Source organism: Choloepus didactylus, chromosome 1 (assembly GCF_015220235.1).
Source record: "Choloepus didactylus isolate mChoDid1 chromosome 1, mChoDid1.pri, whole genome shotgun sequence".
NCBI classification, from domain to species: domain Eukaryota; kingdom Metazoa; phylum Chordata; class Mammalia; order Pilosa; family Megalonychidae; genus Choloepus; species Choloepus didactylus.
In genome coordinates, this window is record NC_051307.1 from 79,531,887 (window position 1) to 79,547,370 (window position 15,484).

At 36.4% G+C, this 15,484-nt stretch overlaps 1 protein-coding gene across 1 annotated transcript in view; it reads left to right on the plus strand.

The window, feature by feature from the left end:
• The window catches only part of GRAMD1C (GRAM domain containing 1C), a 147,074-nt gene that overhangs the window by 85,109 nt on the left and 46,481 nt on the right, over positions 1 to 15,484 (plus strand). Inside the window, exons 7-9 of the mRNA XM_037835660.1 lie at positions 4,190 to 4,308; positions 8,154 to 8,286; positions 12,791 to 12,953. Coding sequence (XP_037691588.1) covers positions 4,190 to 4,308; positions 8,154 to 8,286; positions 12,791 to 12,953 — 415 coding nt within the window. The remainder of the gene's footprint in view (positions 1 to 4,189; positions 4,309 to 8,153; positions 8,287 to 12,790; positions 12,954 to 15,484) is intronic.

Sequence of the window (15,484 nt, forward strand, 5' to 3'; positions counted from 1 at the left end):
GGCTAGAAGGCTTGATTTCTCTTGGAGTCAGTATCTTCTTTCTGAATGGCAATCTTTGGGGCTCCTTGGCTTTTCAGTCACATGGCAGTGCACATGGTGGCCTCTTCTCCTTTCTCTTCTGGGTTCTGTTGAATTCCAGATTCTTGCTTCTCCTTGTGGCTTCTCTTTGTCACTGTCTGAATTTCATTCTGTTTATAATTGGCTCCAGAAATCCGGATTAAAGCCCAATCTGATTGAGGTAAGCTACACTCACTGAAGTAACATCTTCAAGAGATCCTATTTACAGTGGGTTCACACCCACAGGACCAGGGATTGGGACATGACCATGCCTTTTGTGGGGGATATGATTCAATACACAACAACTTCCGTGACATCATTCTTTCCGTGCTTTCCTCTTACCTCTGGTATGTCCCTAATCTCTTGCTGGCCATTCCTCCTTTACTCACACCAAATTTAGCACTGCTTCTGTACCAGTAGTTTGCTAATGGAATTTATATATTTTTATATTTAGTAAAACTATATAAAATCAACTACATTACAGTTAATATATATTTTTCTCATGGTTATTTGGTCACCATTGTAGAGTAAGTATGTCTATCTGCAGTTTCAGTCAATGAAAGTTACAACATGCTAAAAGTTTTTAACCAGTGAGAGTTAGGCCACCAGAGTGTGCTTTGTTTGCTTTGAGTGAGTGGTACTGTCCCGTGTTTCACTGGCCTCTCATTCTGCCATTGTAAAAATTATTAGATTTTATCAACTCCCCAAAAGGTTTATCCACCTGGTTCATCAAGTAGCATTTGATCTGTCTCCCATACATTACTTAAATGGGATGACTAGTTTTGATTTTCCATTTAGACAAAAACTTTTTATTCTGGAAAATAAATTGAAATTGGTATATAAGACTCTTTATAGTATTTATTATAGCTCAGGTTCCTGTTAGGAAGTTAATCTGAATAAACTATATGTCAAATATTTTTTAAGGAAAGAAGTACTGAGTAATCAAGATGTTAGCTTAAACTCTTCAGTGATGAAAGATGTGTCTGCTTATTGGAATTGCTCCACCTCAATAGCTGGCTTTCTTGCTGTTTCCTGACGTTCCATTTATAATGCTCAAGAGATTTCATCTTTGTTAGTCATGAAAGGGTTAAGGAGGAGCCTGATGGAGACACTACTTCAGTTTTGAAGACATGGTATATGAAGAAGTAATAGTGACATTGCCAGGATCGAATAGAAAATATTAGTATGGAGAAGAAACATTAATCCTTAATATATTTAATTTTTGAAATGAAATTAAAAATATTTCAGTAAGCATTTTACATGATTGAGCATAAGCAAAATGTTTTTGTTTGCATTTTGTTGTTTCTAAGCTGTGTGTAGAACAGAAGAAATTGGGAACTGTCCCTTTAATAAAATCCTGTTTACCTATCTTCTTCTAGTAGGAGTGGCTTAGGAACCTGTAGAGTGAGGTGTAACTTCCAATTCTGCATTCTGACCTGCAGCCTTGGAAAGAGTGCTGATACTACCAACCAGGAAGTGACAAATCCTGTGCTTTAAACTACATAAGAACTTGTCTTTTATAAGGAGAAGCTTTTATAACAAAATTAGGAGATAAAAACAGTGATTTTACATAGTTGTCATTAAATATTTGGAACCTCTGCTCTTGATAAAGACTATTTGGCATACTTAGAATACAAAGCTTTCTGGACCAGAAATTGATCTTCTGACTTTTGAGCCTTATCTGATTACTGCTTGGTTCATCTTTATTTTGTTAAACTACTCTGTAGGCTGAAATGGAGAGACTCTCCTTTGTTCACAGGTAGGTGTCAGCTTTTGTTTAAATAGATAGTTGTTTTTTAAGGTTCTTGGGTGGATGGATTCTGTTGCTGATTATTGAAAGAATTATGACTATCAGGCTGGACATATGTTTTAATATAGAATGTTCAGTACGGCTGTAAGCAGTCACAGTTTTGTGACTTTTGGACAACTTTGTAGAAAACAACTTTGTTAAAAAGCAAATGTAGAAGATAGTGAATTATATGAGTTCTTTTTTGTTTTCCACTAACCAGTTATTTATATTTAATTATTAGATTAAAAAGTATATTCAAATTAACCAGCTCTTAACTTCCTAATACTATTTTATAATCTTTTAAACATTTATTTGTGTAGTAAAATAAAATTGCATTTTTGTTGTTCATTTCTTTTTAAGTATGCTGTAAGCTTCATTTCTTCCACTTTTAGGAAATTGAATATTTGTCATTGATTTACGTACTTGCATTAGTCTGTATTAGAATAGTTTGATATCTGTTGTTTCAGATAAGTCTTCATAAAAAGTTAATTTCTGCTTATTTCTCTTTATAAAGTTAACTATCCTGTTATGCCGATAAAAATGTTTCAAATATAATGTATTTCAAAGAATGGGTTAATTGGTAATATAAGCTGTTTCTGTGGGAAAGAAAGTTCACAAAAGGCTCTTCTGGAGTGGGGATCGGGAAAGAAATGTGTTGGTACCTTTCGGATCAAGGACAGCGGTTCCTTAACTTTCTCTACCACTAGAGATCCTTTTTGTTTTTCTTCTATGGACGTTATGCTTCAAAAGACTTTGTTCACCATGTAAGTGCAATACATTAAATACTAAAATATTAGAGCATTCCTATTAGACGTACGTTATTTCCATTGAGAGTTTCTTACTTAGCCTGAGATAACCTCTCTATGTAAATAAAATTCAACCCAAATCAAAGAGGCTTGACATTTTACTTAGTCTGAATAGCTGTATTGTAGGTAACTATTTGAATATTTTTACTTTTTGAATTCCTGAAGATAATATCTGAATTTTCGTCAGCTACTCTTGTGGAATCTTACTTCTCTGGCACTGCAGATTGAGAACTAGTCTAAAGATAGAAATTTTGTGTGAAATTTAAAGTGCAAAAATCTCTTCGAGGTCTCATGAAATATAAGAGGTCATCTAGTATAACCTAACAAAGAATCCATGGCTACTGGACAAAGAGAAGAAACAAAGAAAAGGGAGAAAGGAAGTTGTATTCATTGTAAGGAATATCAGGGAGGAATTCAAGGCAATCCATACATTTTGGCCCCATTAAATCTCTTTATATTTATCTCTACTATTTCCCAATTTAAAACTTTTACTCCAGTTAGGCTGGTAAACTATTAACCGACTTCAAAACAAATATTACTTATGTTCATTTATGTATTCCGTATTTATGTTGGTTTCCCTTTCCCCAAATTTTCTTTTTCTTTAGTCCCACCATTTATATTTCTTTCAGCTTATCTAAACACCCTTTTCTGATGTGAAGCCCTGCCTGAATACCCTAATCCACAATAAAATTTCCTTCATTTAGAATTTTATACAGTGGTGATTCTACCAGTACTTTGGTGTGTAATCATATCTTGTCATATTTAACTTTACTTAAGATTGTCCCATGTTTCTTTAACTATATTATAAGTTGTTTGAGAGAAAATAACTTGATTTGTATATCATTTTAACCTCATTAAATATCTAGTGCAGTGATGTATCTTTGATAGGTACTAAATAAATATTTGTTGAATGAATGAAGGAAACAATCATGCCAAAAATTGCTTCAACTGTTACCTCACTTCATTGTGTAATTAACAATCTGTATGATTTCTAGAAATCAGACCATTGGTTAGCATACTATTACTGTTTTTGTTCTGCTATGTAATGTATGAATTTGTTGTATTTGATGATTTTAGCACTGATACGCTACCTGTGCAGAAAGAACAAGCTGGACTTTATTTAAAATAAATCAAAGGAAACATTTTGAATCTAACCACTTGTACTTTATATTTGAAGAAAATACACCAGAGGAGGAAAATGGACTCTGAGCTGACATTTAGAACTCTGAAGACTCCAACTCTGGTTGGACTGAAGAATTGAAATTGCAGATTAGTAATTGCCAGAAAGTATTAAGCAAATTACACTAGCTATTTTATTACACACTTTACAAGCATTATTTTATCTATTCTCCATAACAAGTATATCAGTTAGGGTTTGTTATTCCATTTTTACAGATAAAGAAACTGAGGTCTATATAGATACACAGCTAGGAGTGGCATAACAGGTCTAACTTAAAAAAATACATGTTTTAAATCACTATGTTATACTATCTTTTATGTCTCCCCAGTATTCAGTGTAATTTTTCTGTCATTTTAGAGCTTGACCAAACTGGAATTCTGGCAGCTGATCCAGCAGAATTATGGCACTGAGCTAGGTTTGAATGCTGAAGAGATGGAAAACTTGTCACTGTCAATTGAGGATAATGTGCAGCCAAGGTACAGCAGTATTTTGAAATGTCAAGATTTATTAATCACTAATTGATGCAGAATTAGTTTAGATCCTCCTAATTCAGAATGTCTATTAATTCACACTTTGTGTAATTTGCTTCTTTTTCCTCTGTGGTAGAATGGATTGAAAGATAGGGGCAGGGAATAGTTTGCTAAACAGGTAAGAAAATGCGGGTCATATAAGGAAATGTTAACAATGTAACTGTGTCCCTTAGGATTTGTTTAAAGCATGTGGTTTTAATAAACTTTTATTAAGGTCCTGGAGAAGTTCCTACTAAAATCTCTTAGTTAAAAAATGTCAACAAAGTAGATTAAATGGTAGGGGTTTTGAAGGATAGAAATATAATAAGACTTTCCTCAAGGATTCCCTAGCATAGTGGTTAGCATGTGGTTGGCACTCAATAAATATTAAATGCATTAATGAAAGGAGCTTATAGTATTCTGGGAAGATAAGCCATGCATGCAATAATTATGATACAAGGTAGAAAATGATAAGGACCATAAAGGAGAAATAGATAACGTGATAAAGAAATTAAGAGTAAGGAGAGATTATTTCTGACTTATGGGGATTTATTTGGAAGAGTAGACATTTTTATTAACCTGTGTAAGTAAAAGTGCATTCTGTCCAATGGTAATTGAGGCCATATCAATCAAAATAAGGATAATACACTAAAATTCTATAGCAAACATTATGCTAAGTGAAAGAAGCCAGCCACAAAGACCATGCATTATATGATTCCATTTATGTGAAATGGAGTCCAGAGTTGGTAAACCCATAGAGACACAAAGTAGATTAGTAGTTGCCAGGAGCTGGGATGAGGGGAGAATGGAGAGTGACTGCTAATAGGTATGGGGTTTCTTTTGGGGGTGATGAAACTGATCTAAAATTAGATACTGGTGATGGTTGCACAACTCTGTAAACCACTGAACTGTATACTTTTAATGTGGTGAATTTTCTGGCATGTGAATTATATATCACAATAAAGCTGTTATAAAAATAAATATTAAAATGGAGATGTTTTGAAAGTTTCAATGTATGATCAACATTTTACTCATCTGGGCAGTCTTCTAGTTATGCTAATTCTATTTGTATTGTTTCAGTTCAGCATCAATATTTTAGTCTTTTGTACATAGTTGCACATGTATATTTTATTAGTGTTCTGTAAAGTTGAAAATTTCCATTACTCTATTCTCCTTGTAAAATTTACAGGCCTCTTTCAGGTCCTGCAGTTGGGTAGAAAAGCACTTGATCTAAAACAAAGATTGTGGTAAAGAAGATCTGGATTCTAGTTTGAACTTTGCCACCGAGTAGCGGAGCAACCTCAGGCAAATCTCTTAACCTTTCTGATCCTTCATTTACTCATCTATGAAATGGGCAGTTGAACTAGATGACCTCCAAAGTCCCTACCAACTTGAGAAGTTCCAATTGTTTGAAGAAGGAAAGAATTAATATTTTTGACCAGCTGCTTATTACATTCTTTGGTCTGGCTTTTTGAAGTTACCAGCAAAGCTGCTGTTTTCTTCCTTTGGTGATTGAGTGCTTTCTAGGAGAATATGTGGCAGGATCCCTATTCCCTCCTCTACTCCTTTCCCATTCTTCCAGTCTCTGAAAGAAGCACATCTGCTTTAAACCATTTCCTCAGCCCTACCCTATATTCTTTCCCTTCATTCTCAGTTCCTCCCTCCCTTTCTCAGTCCTCATTCTCTCTCTCTTTATTTCTTCATATTCCACCTTCATCCTTAAAATTCTTGAGTGCTCAGCTGGTGGGCTAGTCCCAGGGAGTCATTTTTGTGGTTTGATTCCCTCAGACCCCTCCCATTCTGCCTGGCCCAGAAGAGACTTAGTAGCGGTATTAAGTATTATTTGGGCAGAGTAGAATAAGGTTGAAAGGCTCTTTAGCTTTCCTATTCCTTCCTCAGGGTAATATGGCTTAAGGTGTCAGAATGCTACTTTATTTTAGGGGAAAATCATTACTACTGTAAGTAGTAACGAGTATATGGGAATAATTGCCTAAGTAAGGTTGACCATTGGAGAAAGTTGTGCTCCTTTTATATTTAAGACTCCCTTTTTTTTTTGTTTTTTGTTTTAAATTTAGTTTTATTGAAATATATTCACATACCATGCAATCATCCATGGTATACAATCAGCTGTTCACAGTACAATCATATAGTTACGCATTCATCACCACAATCTATTTCTGAACATTTTCCTTACATCAGAAAGAATAAGAATAAGAATAAGAAATAAAAGTAAAAAAAGAACACCCAAACCATGCCCCCATCCCACCCTATTTGTCATTTAGCTTTTGTCCCCATTTTTCTACTCATCCATTCATACACTAGATAAAGGGGGTGTGATCCACAAGGTTTTCACAATCACACTGTCACCCCTTGTAATCTACGTTATTATACAATCATCTTCAGGAGTCCAGACTACTGGGTTGGAGTTTGGTAGTTTCAAGTATTTACTTCTAGCTATTCCAATACATTAAAACCTAAGAGTTGTTATCTATATAGTGCATAAGAATGTCCACCAGAGTGACCTCTCAACTCCATTTGAAATCTCTCAGCCACTGAAACTATTTCGTCTCATTTTACATCCCCCTTTTGGTCAAGAAGATAGTCTCAATCCCACGATGCTAGGTCCAGATTCATCCCCAGGAGTCATATCCTGCGTTGCCAGGGAGATTTACACCCCTGGGAGTCAAGTCCCACTTAGCGGGGAGGGCAGTGAGTTCACCTGCCGAGGTGGCTCAGTTAGAGAGAGAGAGGGCCACATCTGAGCAACAAAGAGGTACTCAGGGGGAGACTCTTAGGCACAATTATATGTAAATTTAGCCTCTCCTTTGCAGTAACAAGCTTCATAAGGGCAAGTCCCACGATACAGGGCTTGGCACATCAAACTGCCAGTCCCAATGTTTGTGACAACATCAACACCAGTCCAGGTGAGGAAGTGCAACATTTCTCTACCTTCCCCCAGGTTCTCAGCGGGGGTGGGGGGGGTGGGCGCTGTAAATATATTTTTTATTATTCTCTGCCCAAATTACTTTGGGATGTGTCACTATTTCACTCCAACCTATAGTAACCTACCATATCTCACTTCCTATTCAAAGTTCCATGTAATTGTGGTGTTTGAACAAACCGACTGTAGAGTTATACTGTTTAGAAAATATAGATCCTGTACCAAATAGACGTTTCTTCCCTTGGTCTCACATGGAAGTTGAAGTTTTAAAACACAGAATAGACTTCCTTTTTGTTCCCCAAAGGAGGAAAAGCAGCTCCCAGGATACTTATTGTAGTCTTGGCCCAATGATCATTTGAAAGCTGTTTCTTAAACTTTGGTCTTAGGAATGGAGAAGAATAAGGGGAGCTTTATGCTCAGATATCAGAAGCTGCTTCTGGGAGGGATTCTCCATCCCAGCAGGGACTGAGTTGAAGGAAGGAGATCTGAAACTGCCCTCTGGTGCTGACTGGTATCCAACTCCAACATCCACCCTGTACCTTTCAAAGCTTTGTGGTTGTCTACAAACTGATATCTAAACAAGTAATACGGATTTAATGGTTTTTATTGTGGACATTTTTACTTGGTTAATTTTTTTAATGGTTTCCTAACTCTACAGAATCTCAGATGAACACATTTATTCTCAAAAATAAAGTCAATTTGCACATGATTTAAGAATATAATCTTGTTATATATAGAGACTTATCTGTTACATTACAATTAGCCATTTGTTGTGAAAATGCTTTATGATAACAAAGGACCGCAGTGAAAAGACCAAATCACTTATTTGGGTACAGGTGAACTTATGTTTCTATAATGTTGTGTTTTTCAGAAGTCCAGGAAGAAGAAGCTTGGATGACTCTGGAGAGAGAGATGAAAAATTATCCAAATCAATTAGTTTTACCCGTGAATCAGCTAGTCAAGTTTCAGAGACAGAATCGTTCAATGAAAATACACCAAAAGGGGTTAGTATATGATATCCGTTTAAAAATATGTCTGATACCATCATATGTTAATCATAAGATAAAATAAAAATACTGTATATAAAATGTTTAAAAACTTAGGTTGTCAGGCTGCTTCTTTATTTTAGGAGAAGAGTTTTATTTAAGTCTATAAGATGCCGCGATTATATGGGAATACTATGTGGTTTTGTTCAGAGCTGGATAAGGTGCAGACCTACCATGCAGTTCTCTGGGTTTCCCCCAGTCTATGAGGGGGATGAATATCATTAAAAAGGTAACAAGACAGAAATCCTTAGTTAGCAGAACTCTTCCCAGGGTGAGTAATGTGTGCTGTGGAAGGAATCTTTTTTGAAAGGGGAGATGAAAGCCCCAAGCAATATTCTCCTTAAGTTGCCTTCTAAAGCAGGCAGGTCCAGTTAACTGCTAGGCTTTTTTAGTTAGTTTTCTTCCTTTCTTTATATTTCAAGTATCATTATAAGCCTGTAGATTTTTTTATTTCCATGAGTTTCAGTAACTTGGAGTTACTATCCTTTTTCATGCTCAGTTTGTCCCATCTTTGCCAACAGGATCCCCTTTAGATTAGCTCCTTTTGAAATGCCCAGTAATCTTTGTTGGCTTCCTTTCTTTCTGTCACAATATTTCCCAGGGCACATTTTATATCTTTTCTGCCTCAGACTTAGAATAAGCCATTTTTCTAATAAGCCGTAGATCCTTTTAGTGGAGAATGGTCTGGAGACCAGTTCTGAGTGCTAAGAGTGCTCCTACTGCAGAGCTTTTGTTCTGCTGATGGGGGATGCATGTTTGGGGCCAAAGCTGAACTTCTTAGAGTAGAGCAGGACTTTAGGGCCAGACTGCTTAGCTTCAGATTCTCTCCCTGCCATTTGCTAAGGGTATGACTGTAAGTAAGTTAACTTAAATACTTAACCTCTCTATGCCTTAATTTTCTCAACCATAAGATGAGAATAATAATACCTCATAGAGGTTTTACAATTACTAAATTAATGTATGTAAACGTGCTTAGAATAGGCCCTAGCATGCATGAAGTATTCAGTAACCCTAAGCTATTATAATTGAAAGTAACTCTGTGTGCCCAGCAGTGGTCTTTTTCTCTTCTCCCCCCATGTAACTCCCAGCATTTCCTCTGAATAAATGTTGAGAAAACATTGAGATAAGATATATTTATGTAAAAGGCCATCAAAATATCAGCTCGTGTTAGGTAACTATCATGCATCTATCTCATTCTGGTTTTGTATTATGGATTTTTTGGAAAATTTACTCATCTAAAGACTCTTAGGGGCTTATTACTGGTGCGTGGAAGGTGATTCTGGATGTCAGTCTCTTTTATGTTTTCACTGAGACAACCAAACATCAATTTTGGGGAAGTGACAAGACAGAGGAACTCTTGCAGTTTCCTTGTCCTTTTATAAAAGTCTGACTTTGAAACTGGGTTCTGAGAACTACTGATCTCTACTTGAGTCCTTCTTACAGCATCCCTGACAATTTCTTCTGTACCTGCTCTTGGAGAAGACAACCTGTTGGTTCTTACCTATAGTGTGTCTCTAAAGAAAGTCACATTTTATCCCATTAAAAGGAATGGAATAGTATAAGAATAATATAATGTTTTAAAATCAGTCATGCATTCAGTGAAGTGTAGATGTGTTCAGATTGTGGGATACAAGAAATAAAGAAGTTCAGTCTTCTTTTTCCTTTTGCATTCAAGAGCAGCCTGGTAAGAGTCTCAGATGTTAACAGATATTTTATGTCACTTAATTTGTTTCATTTTCACTTCCAACAACTTTTCCCCAAAATTGAAATAGGTTTTAAAAATTAAATTTAAAAATTTAAATTCAGGAAATATAGAAAACTTTAAGAAGAAAATAAAAATTGCCCAGATGCCAACCATTCAAACATAGTGACTGTTATTTTTCCTGATTTTCCTTCCTTCCTTCCTTCCTTCCTTCCTTCCTTCCTTCCATCCTTCCTTCCTTCCTTCTTTCGTTCCTCCCTCCCTCCCTCCCCTCTTTCCTTCCTTCCTTCCTTCCTTCCCATCCATATTCTTTAAAATAGGAAATATATCTCCTGAAACAGCAGGAAATATACTGATTTCTGTAAGTGTAGAGCTACAGAGAAATTTATCAGTGTAGCGTCTGATAAAGAGGCCCTGAGTTTTCTAATAAGCATGTTGCATTGTAGTATGGAACTCCCAAATAAATCAAGTCTTGAATTTTAGCGGTAATCTCTGCTTGAAGAATCAGTCCTCTAACTAAGATAGAATAATCCTTTAATAAATGGTGTCATGGGTCCCAGTTGTTATTCTGCTTTCTGAGTGGCCAATGGAAACCTATCCTCCGTGGAGCTCCTTATGCTGTTCAGTGCTGCACAAGGATCTCATGGGGCAGGAAGTATAAGTATATATGCTTTCTGCTCTCTGTCATTGCTTATTACTCTCTGTCACACAGACAATGCAAGAAAGTAGTAGTTTATATGGATTTATTATGCTGTTATATTAAGCCTAGCTATAATACTGTGCCAGTTTGAATGTATTATGTCCCCCAGAAAAAGCCATATTCTTTGATGCAATCTTGTGGGGCAGACATAATAGTGGGGATTAAGTTGGAACGTTTGGATTAGGTTGTTTGCATGGAGATGCGCTCCACCCAACTGTGGACAATAACTGATGGGATATTTCTGTGGAGGCATGGCCCCACCCATTCGGGGTGGGCCTTGATCAGTGGAGCCATATAAATGAGCTGGCTCAAGGAGAGGAAACTCAGTGCAGCTGTGAGTGACATTTTGAAGAGGAGCAAGCTTGCTAGAGAGGAATGTCCTGGGAGAAAGCCATTTTGAAACCAGAACTTTGGAGCAGACGCCAGCCACGTGCCTTCCCAGCTAACAGAGGTTTTCCGGACGCCATTGGCCATCCTCCAGTGAAGGTACCTGATTACTGATGTGTTACCTTGGACAATTTATGGCCTTAAGACTATAACTGTGTAGCCAAATAAGCCCCCTTTTTATAAAAGCCAATCCATCTCTGGTGTTTTGCATTCCGGCAGCATTAGCAAACTAGAACAAATACAACTCTACATAGCAATAGCACTCATACTTTAATGTCTGTTCCGGTTTGCTAATGCTGCCGGAATGCAAAACACCAGAAATGGATCGGCTTTTATAAAGGGGGTTTATTTGGTTACAAAGTTGTAGTCTTAAGGCCCTAAAGTGTCCAAGGTAACATATCAACAGTAGGGTACCTTCGCTGGAGGATGGCCAATGGCGTCCTCACTGGAGGATGGCCAATGGCGTCCAGAAAACCTCTGTTAGCTGGCAAGGCACGTGGCTAGCATCTACTCCAGAGTTCTGGTTTCAAAATGGTTTTCTCCCAGGATGTTCCTCTCTAGGCTGCAGTTCCTCAAAAATGACACTCTTAGTTGCTCTTGGGGCGTTTTTCCTCTCTTAGCTTCTCCGGAGCAAAAGTCTGCTTTCAATGGCCATCTTCAAACTGTCTCTCATCTGCAGCTCCTCTCTTTTCAGCTCCTGTGCATTCTTCAAAGTGTCCCTCTTGGCTGTAGCAAGCTCACTGCTTCTATCTGAGCTGATACAGTGCTCTAGTAAACTAATCAAGGCCACACCACCATGGAAATTATCCAGTCAGAGTTATCACCCACAGATGGGTGGGGTGCATCTCCATGGAAACAACATAATCTAACCGTTCCAACTTAATCAACATTAATAATGTCTGCCCCCACAAGACTGCATCAAAGAACATGGCTTTTTCTGGGGGACATAATGTACACAAACTGGTGCAATGTCTAACAATCAATTTACTATAAGATATGACATTTTTTTATTAAACCTTACCCAGAAAGTATAGATAGCATCATATATTGAGTATTTTTTAATGTCCTATCCCTTAAACCCTTATAGTAAATCCAATTGTATACTTACGAGTTTACTGTGAAATTAATTTCTCTTATAACCCTCTCTTCCCCACTCTACTCTTATATGACTTTAATCTCTTTACTTTTCCTTTCCCATTTTAGCTACTGGTCTTGAGAGATGAGTGAGTTCTTTTCCTTAAGATGATGGGCAGTAGTTGAGTTGGTTGGTGGTTGGCTGGGGACACTAATCTGCTTTGGCTCTTCTTCCTCTGCCATACCCCAAAGAACTGATTTTACCTTTTCTTTTTATTTTTTGGTCCTCTGGCCCCTTTCCCTTTTGCTTAGGTGATTCACATACTGTTAACTATCTGTGAATTATTTTTATATGACATTCTTTATAAATTTGTTTATTACTGTGTAAGAAGATGGCTTTAGAATGGTACATATTATTTACCAGTATCTTATATGCTTGAAATTTGGGAGTATTGGAAATGTGATGCAAAGATAAAAAATGCTGCTAACATTTTTTCAAAAATTTATATTTTAAAGCATACTTACTATTAAAGATCTTGCTGTAAAAGCAAAGCTTATCCTCTGTTTTTATTTTTAAGCCCAATTTATTTGCCTTTTAGGGATTAGGGAAAGAGGACCCCCAAAGTGAGGAGCAGATCAAGAAGAGTTCTTTACTAATTTCAGAGAAGAGGTTAAGTAGAGTGCCATCAAAATCGCTGGATTTAAATAAGAATGAATATCTTTCTTTGGACAAAAGCAGCACTTCAGATTCTGTTGATGAAGGTAAAGAATTTCTTATAAATTTTAATAAAATTTAAGTTATGTCTTTTAATATATATCTGTGTATCAGGTGTGCTCAGATGAGTTCTATATAGAATCAAAAAGGAATGGAAGTTACAGAATGTAGAGGAGAGAGTCTGTTAACTCTAACTCATCTCTTCTTCCCTCAGAAGCCTAGAATTTGAAAATCTCTGTTATATTTAGAGTTTAAAATTCCAAACCTTAAGGCAATGGAGATGTATCAGTAGCAGTGGAAAAGCAAATGTGATAATAAAAGTCTGTATGCCCACTCCTGTGTACCGGTCAGTGGTACTGATAGAGAAAATGAGACCTAGGGAGTTTAAATCTAAAATCACATTGCTAGCTAATTATAGAGTTAGGATTAGTGACCAGGTCTCCCAGCCTGGTGTTCTTTTTACTTTACCCCAATACTTCCCAAATTCTTTTTTCTTTTACTTCTTTAATAAAAAAGATATCTTAGTAAAGGTTACTCCAGATAAGCCTGTTTTTTTTTTGTCTGTTTGTTTTGTTTTGTTTTTGTATAATTATGAAAGCAAGTCAAGCAGGTAGCCAGGGGAGAAGGAGAAGGCATTCTAAGATGAATATTAATTTAAATTAATAGTTAGCTTTCAAAAGGAAATGAAAATCTCAAAAATTCTAGAAAAGAAATCTTTTTATCAGTAAAATACTTTGAAGTATTACTCAGAATACTTAACTTCCGATGAGTACATGAAGATGCAAGCTTTTTTATGTGAAGTGGTTTTATTTTAGAATAATGGCATGAGAGTTTGAAACCAGGATTGTGGACCATTTACTCATAATGGCTTCTAAATTTGAATTGTTTTTACTGTAGGCAACTTCCATTTAATCTCCATTCACTTTTGGGGAACATTCTTAAGTTGAAATTTATTAGAAAGACAATAATACTCTATATGATGTTAAAAAGCAACTTATTTGTCTTTAGAAGATCAACAGAGATTTAGCTTAATTCTACTGTAATGATAAATACAATCAGAATCATGACCCAAAGGTGTTCTGAATTTCAAAAGTGTTATTTACTAGATGATATTTCATTACATATTTTGTATTGTTACCCATGTAATCCATGGGTTCCAGTTTGCTAATGCCGCCCTTATGCAAAATACCAGAAATGTATTGGCTTTTATAAGGGGTTTTGTTTGGTTACAAAGTTACAGTCTTATGGCCATGCAAATGACCAAACAAAGGCATCAACAGTAGGGTACCTTCACTGAAGAACACCGATGGCGTCTGGAAAACCTCTGTTAGCTGGAAAGGCACATGGCTGGCATCTGCTTGCTCCTAGGTTGTGTTTCAAAATGGTGTTCTCCAAAATGTCTCTCTAAGCTACAGCAACTCTGTGGTCCTTCTGTTTGTGAGCTTTCCTATGGCTCCAGTAAACTAATTAAAACCCACATTGAGTGGGCAGGGCCACACCTCCATGGAAACAATCCCCTCAAAGGTATTACCCACAGTTGGGTGGGTCACATCTCCATAGAAACAACCTAATCCAAAGATTCCAACCTAATCAACGCTAACACGTCTGCCCTCACAAGATTGCATCAAAGAACACGGCGTTTTGGGGGACATAATACATCAAAACCAGTACACCATGTATATGCAGAGTCTCTTATTTTACGAAAACTAAATCTGTGAAATCCAAATTCAAATCTAAAATCAAATCCAGAACCACAATAAAAACCCAAACCATATCAATGAAAACCAAATCCAAATCAGGTTAGACCTTAGTTTAAGAACACTGAAGTCTCTTATTTTAGTAAAAAAAACTAAGTCCGTGCTCTTAAAAACATACATAAAAATTCACTAGTTTTCCAAAATTATAGAAGGTATCGAGAAGACAGTTGTTGAGTTCTTTTAAAAAGATAGTGGAAGAAATTTTTTAAAAGGATAAAGTCCTGTGAGAAACTAGACTCTGCATTAGTGTCATTACCATTCATGCTTTAGTAAACAGCAGAACATGAATTAGTTATACCTTGCCTGACTGAGCCTACACTCTAGAAGATCTGCTCTGGTGCCCAGTGGTCAGATAGGTAAGTGTCACCAAAACAAGGGAATTTTTTCTTTCTCTGTTGCTCTTTTATGAGAATGGTCATTAAATAGTTGCCTCATTATTGAGTTCCTATGAAATTAACATTAACGATAAGTTACATAAAGGAACAACCCTAAAACTTGTATTAGCTGTGTACACATCTAGAAATATAGAGAATTATAGTGGTTTTGTTTCTGTGTTACAAATGAACCCTGATCCCATTGCCTCTTGCCGGTGCCACTTTTAAGTCTGTTCTGGTTTGCTTTACAGCAGCAATAACTTGCATCTAACATTCTCCACTCCATGGAGGTTTTACCTAAGGTGTATGAGATGACTATTTTTTCTGATTAGATTATCATTTAAGTTGACAGCACATGCAGGCTAGATAGCAAATCAAGTAGTCCTACTGTGTTCTCTAAGAGGGTTCCAAAATCTTGGGCTTGCTGTATGTATTAAGTAGGCATTA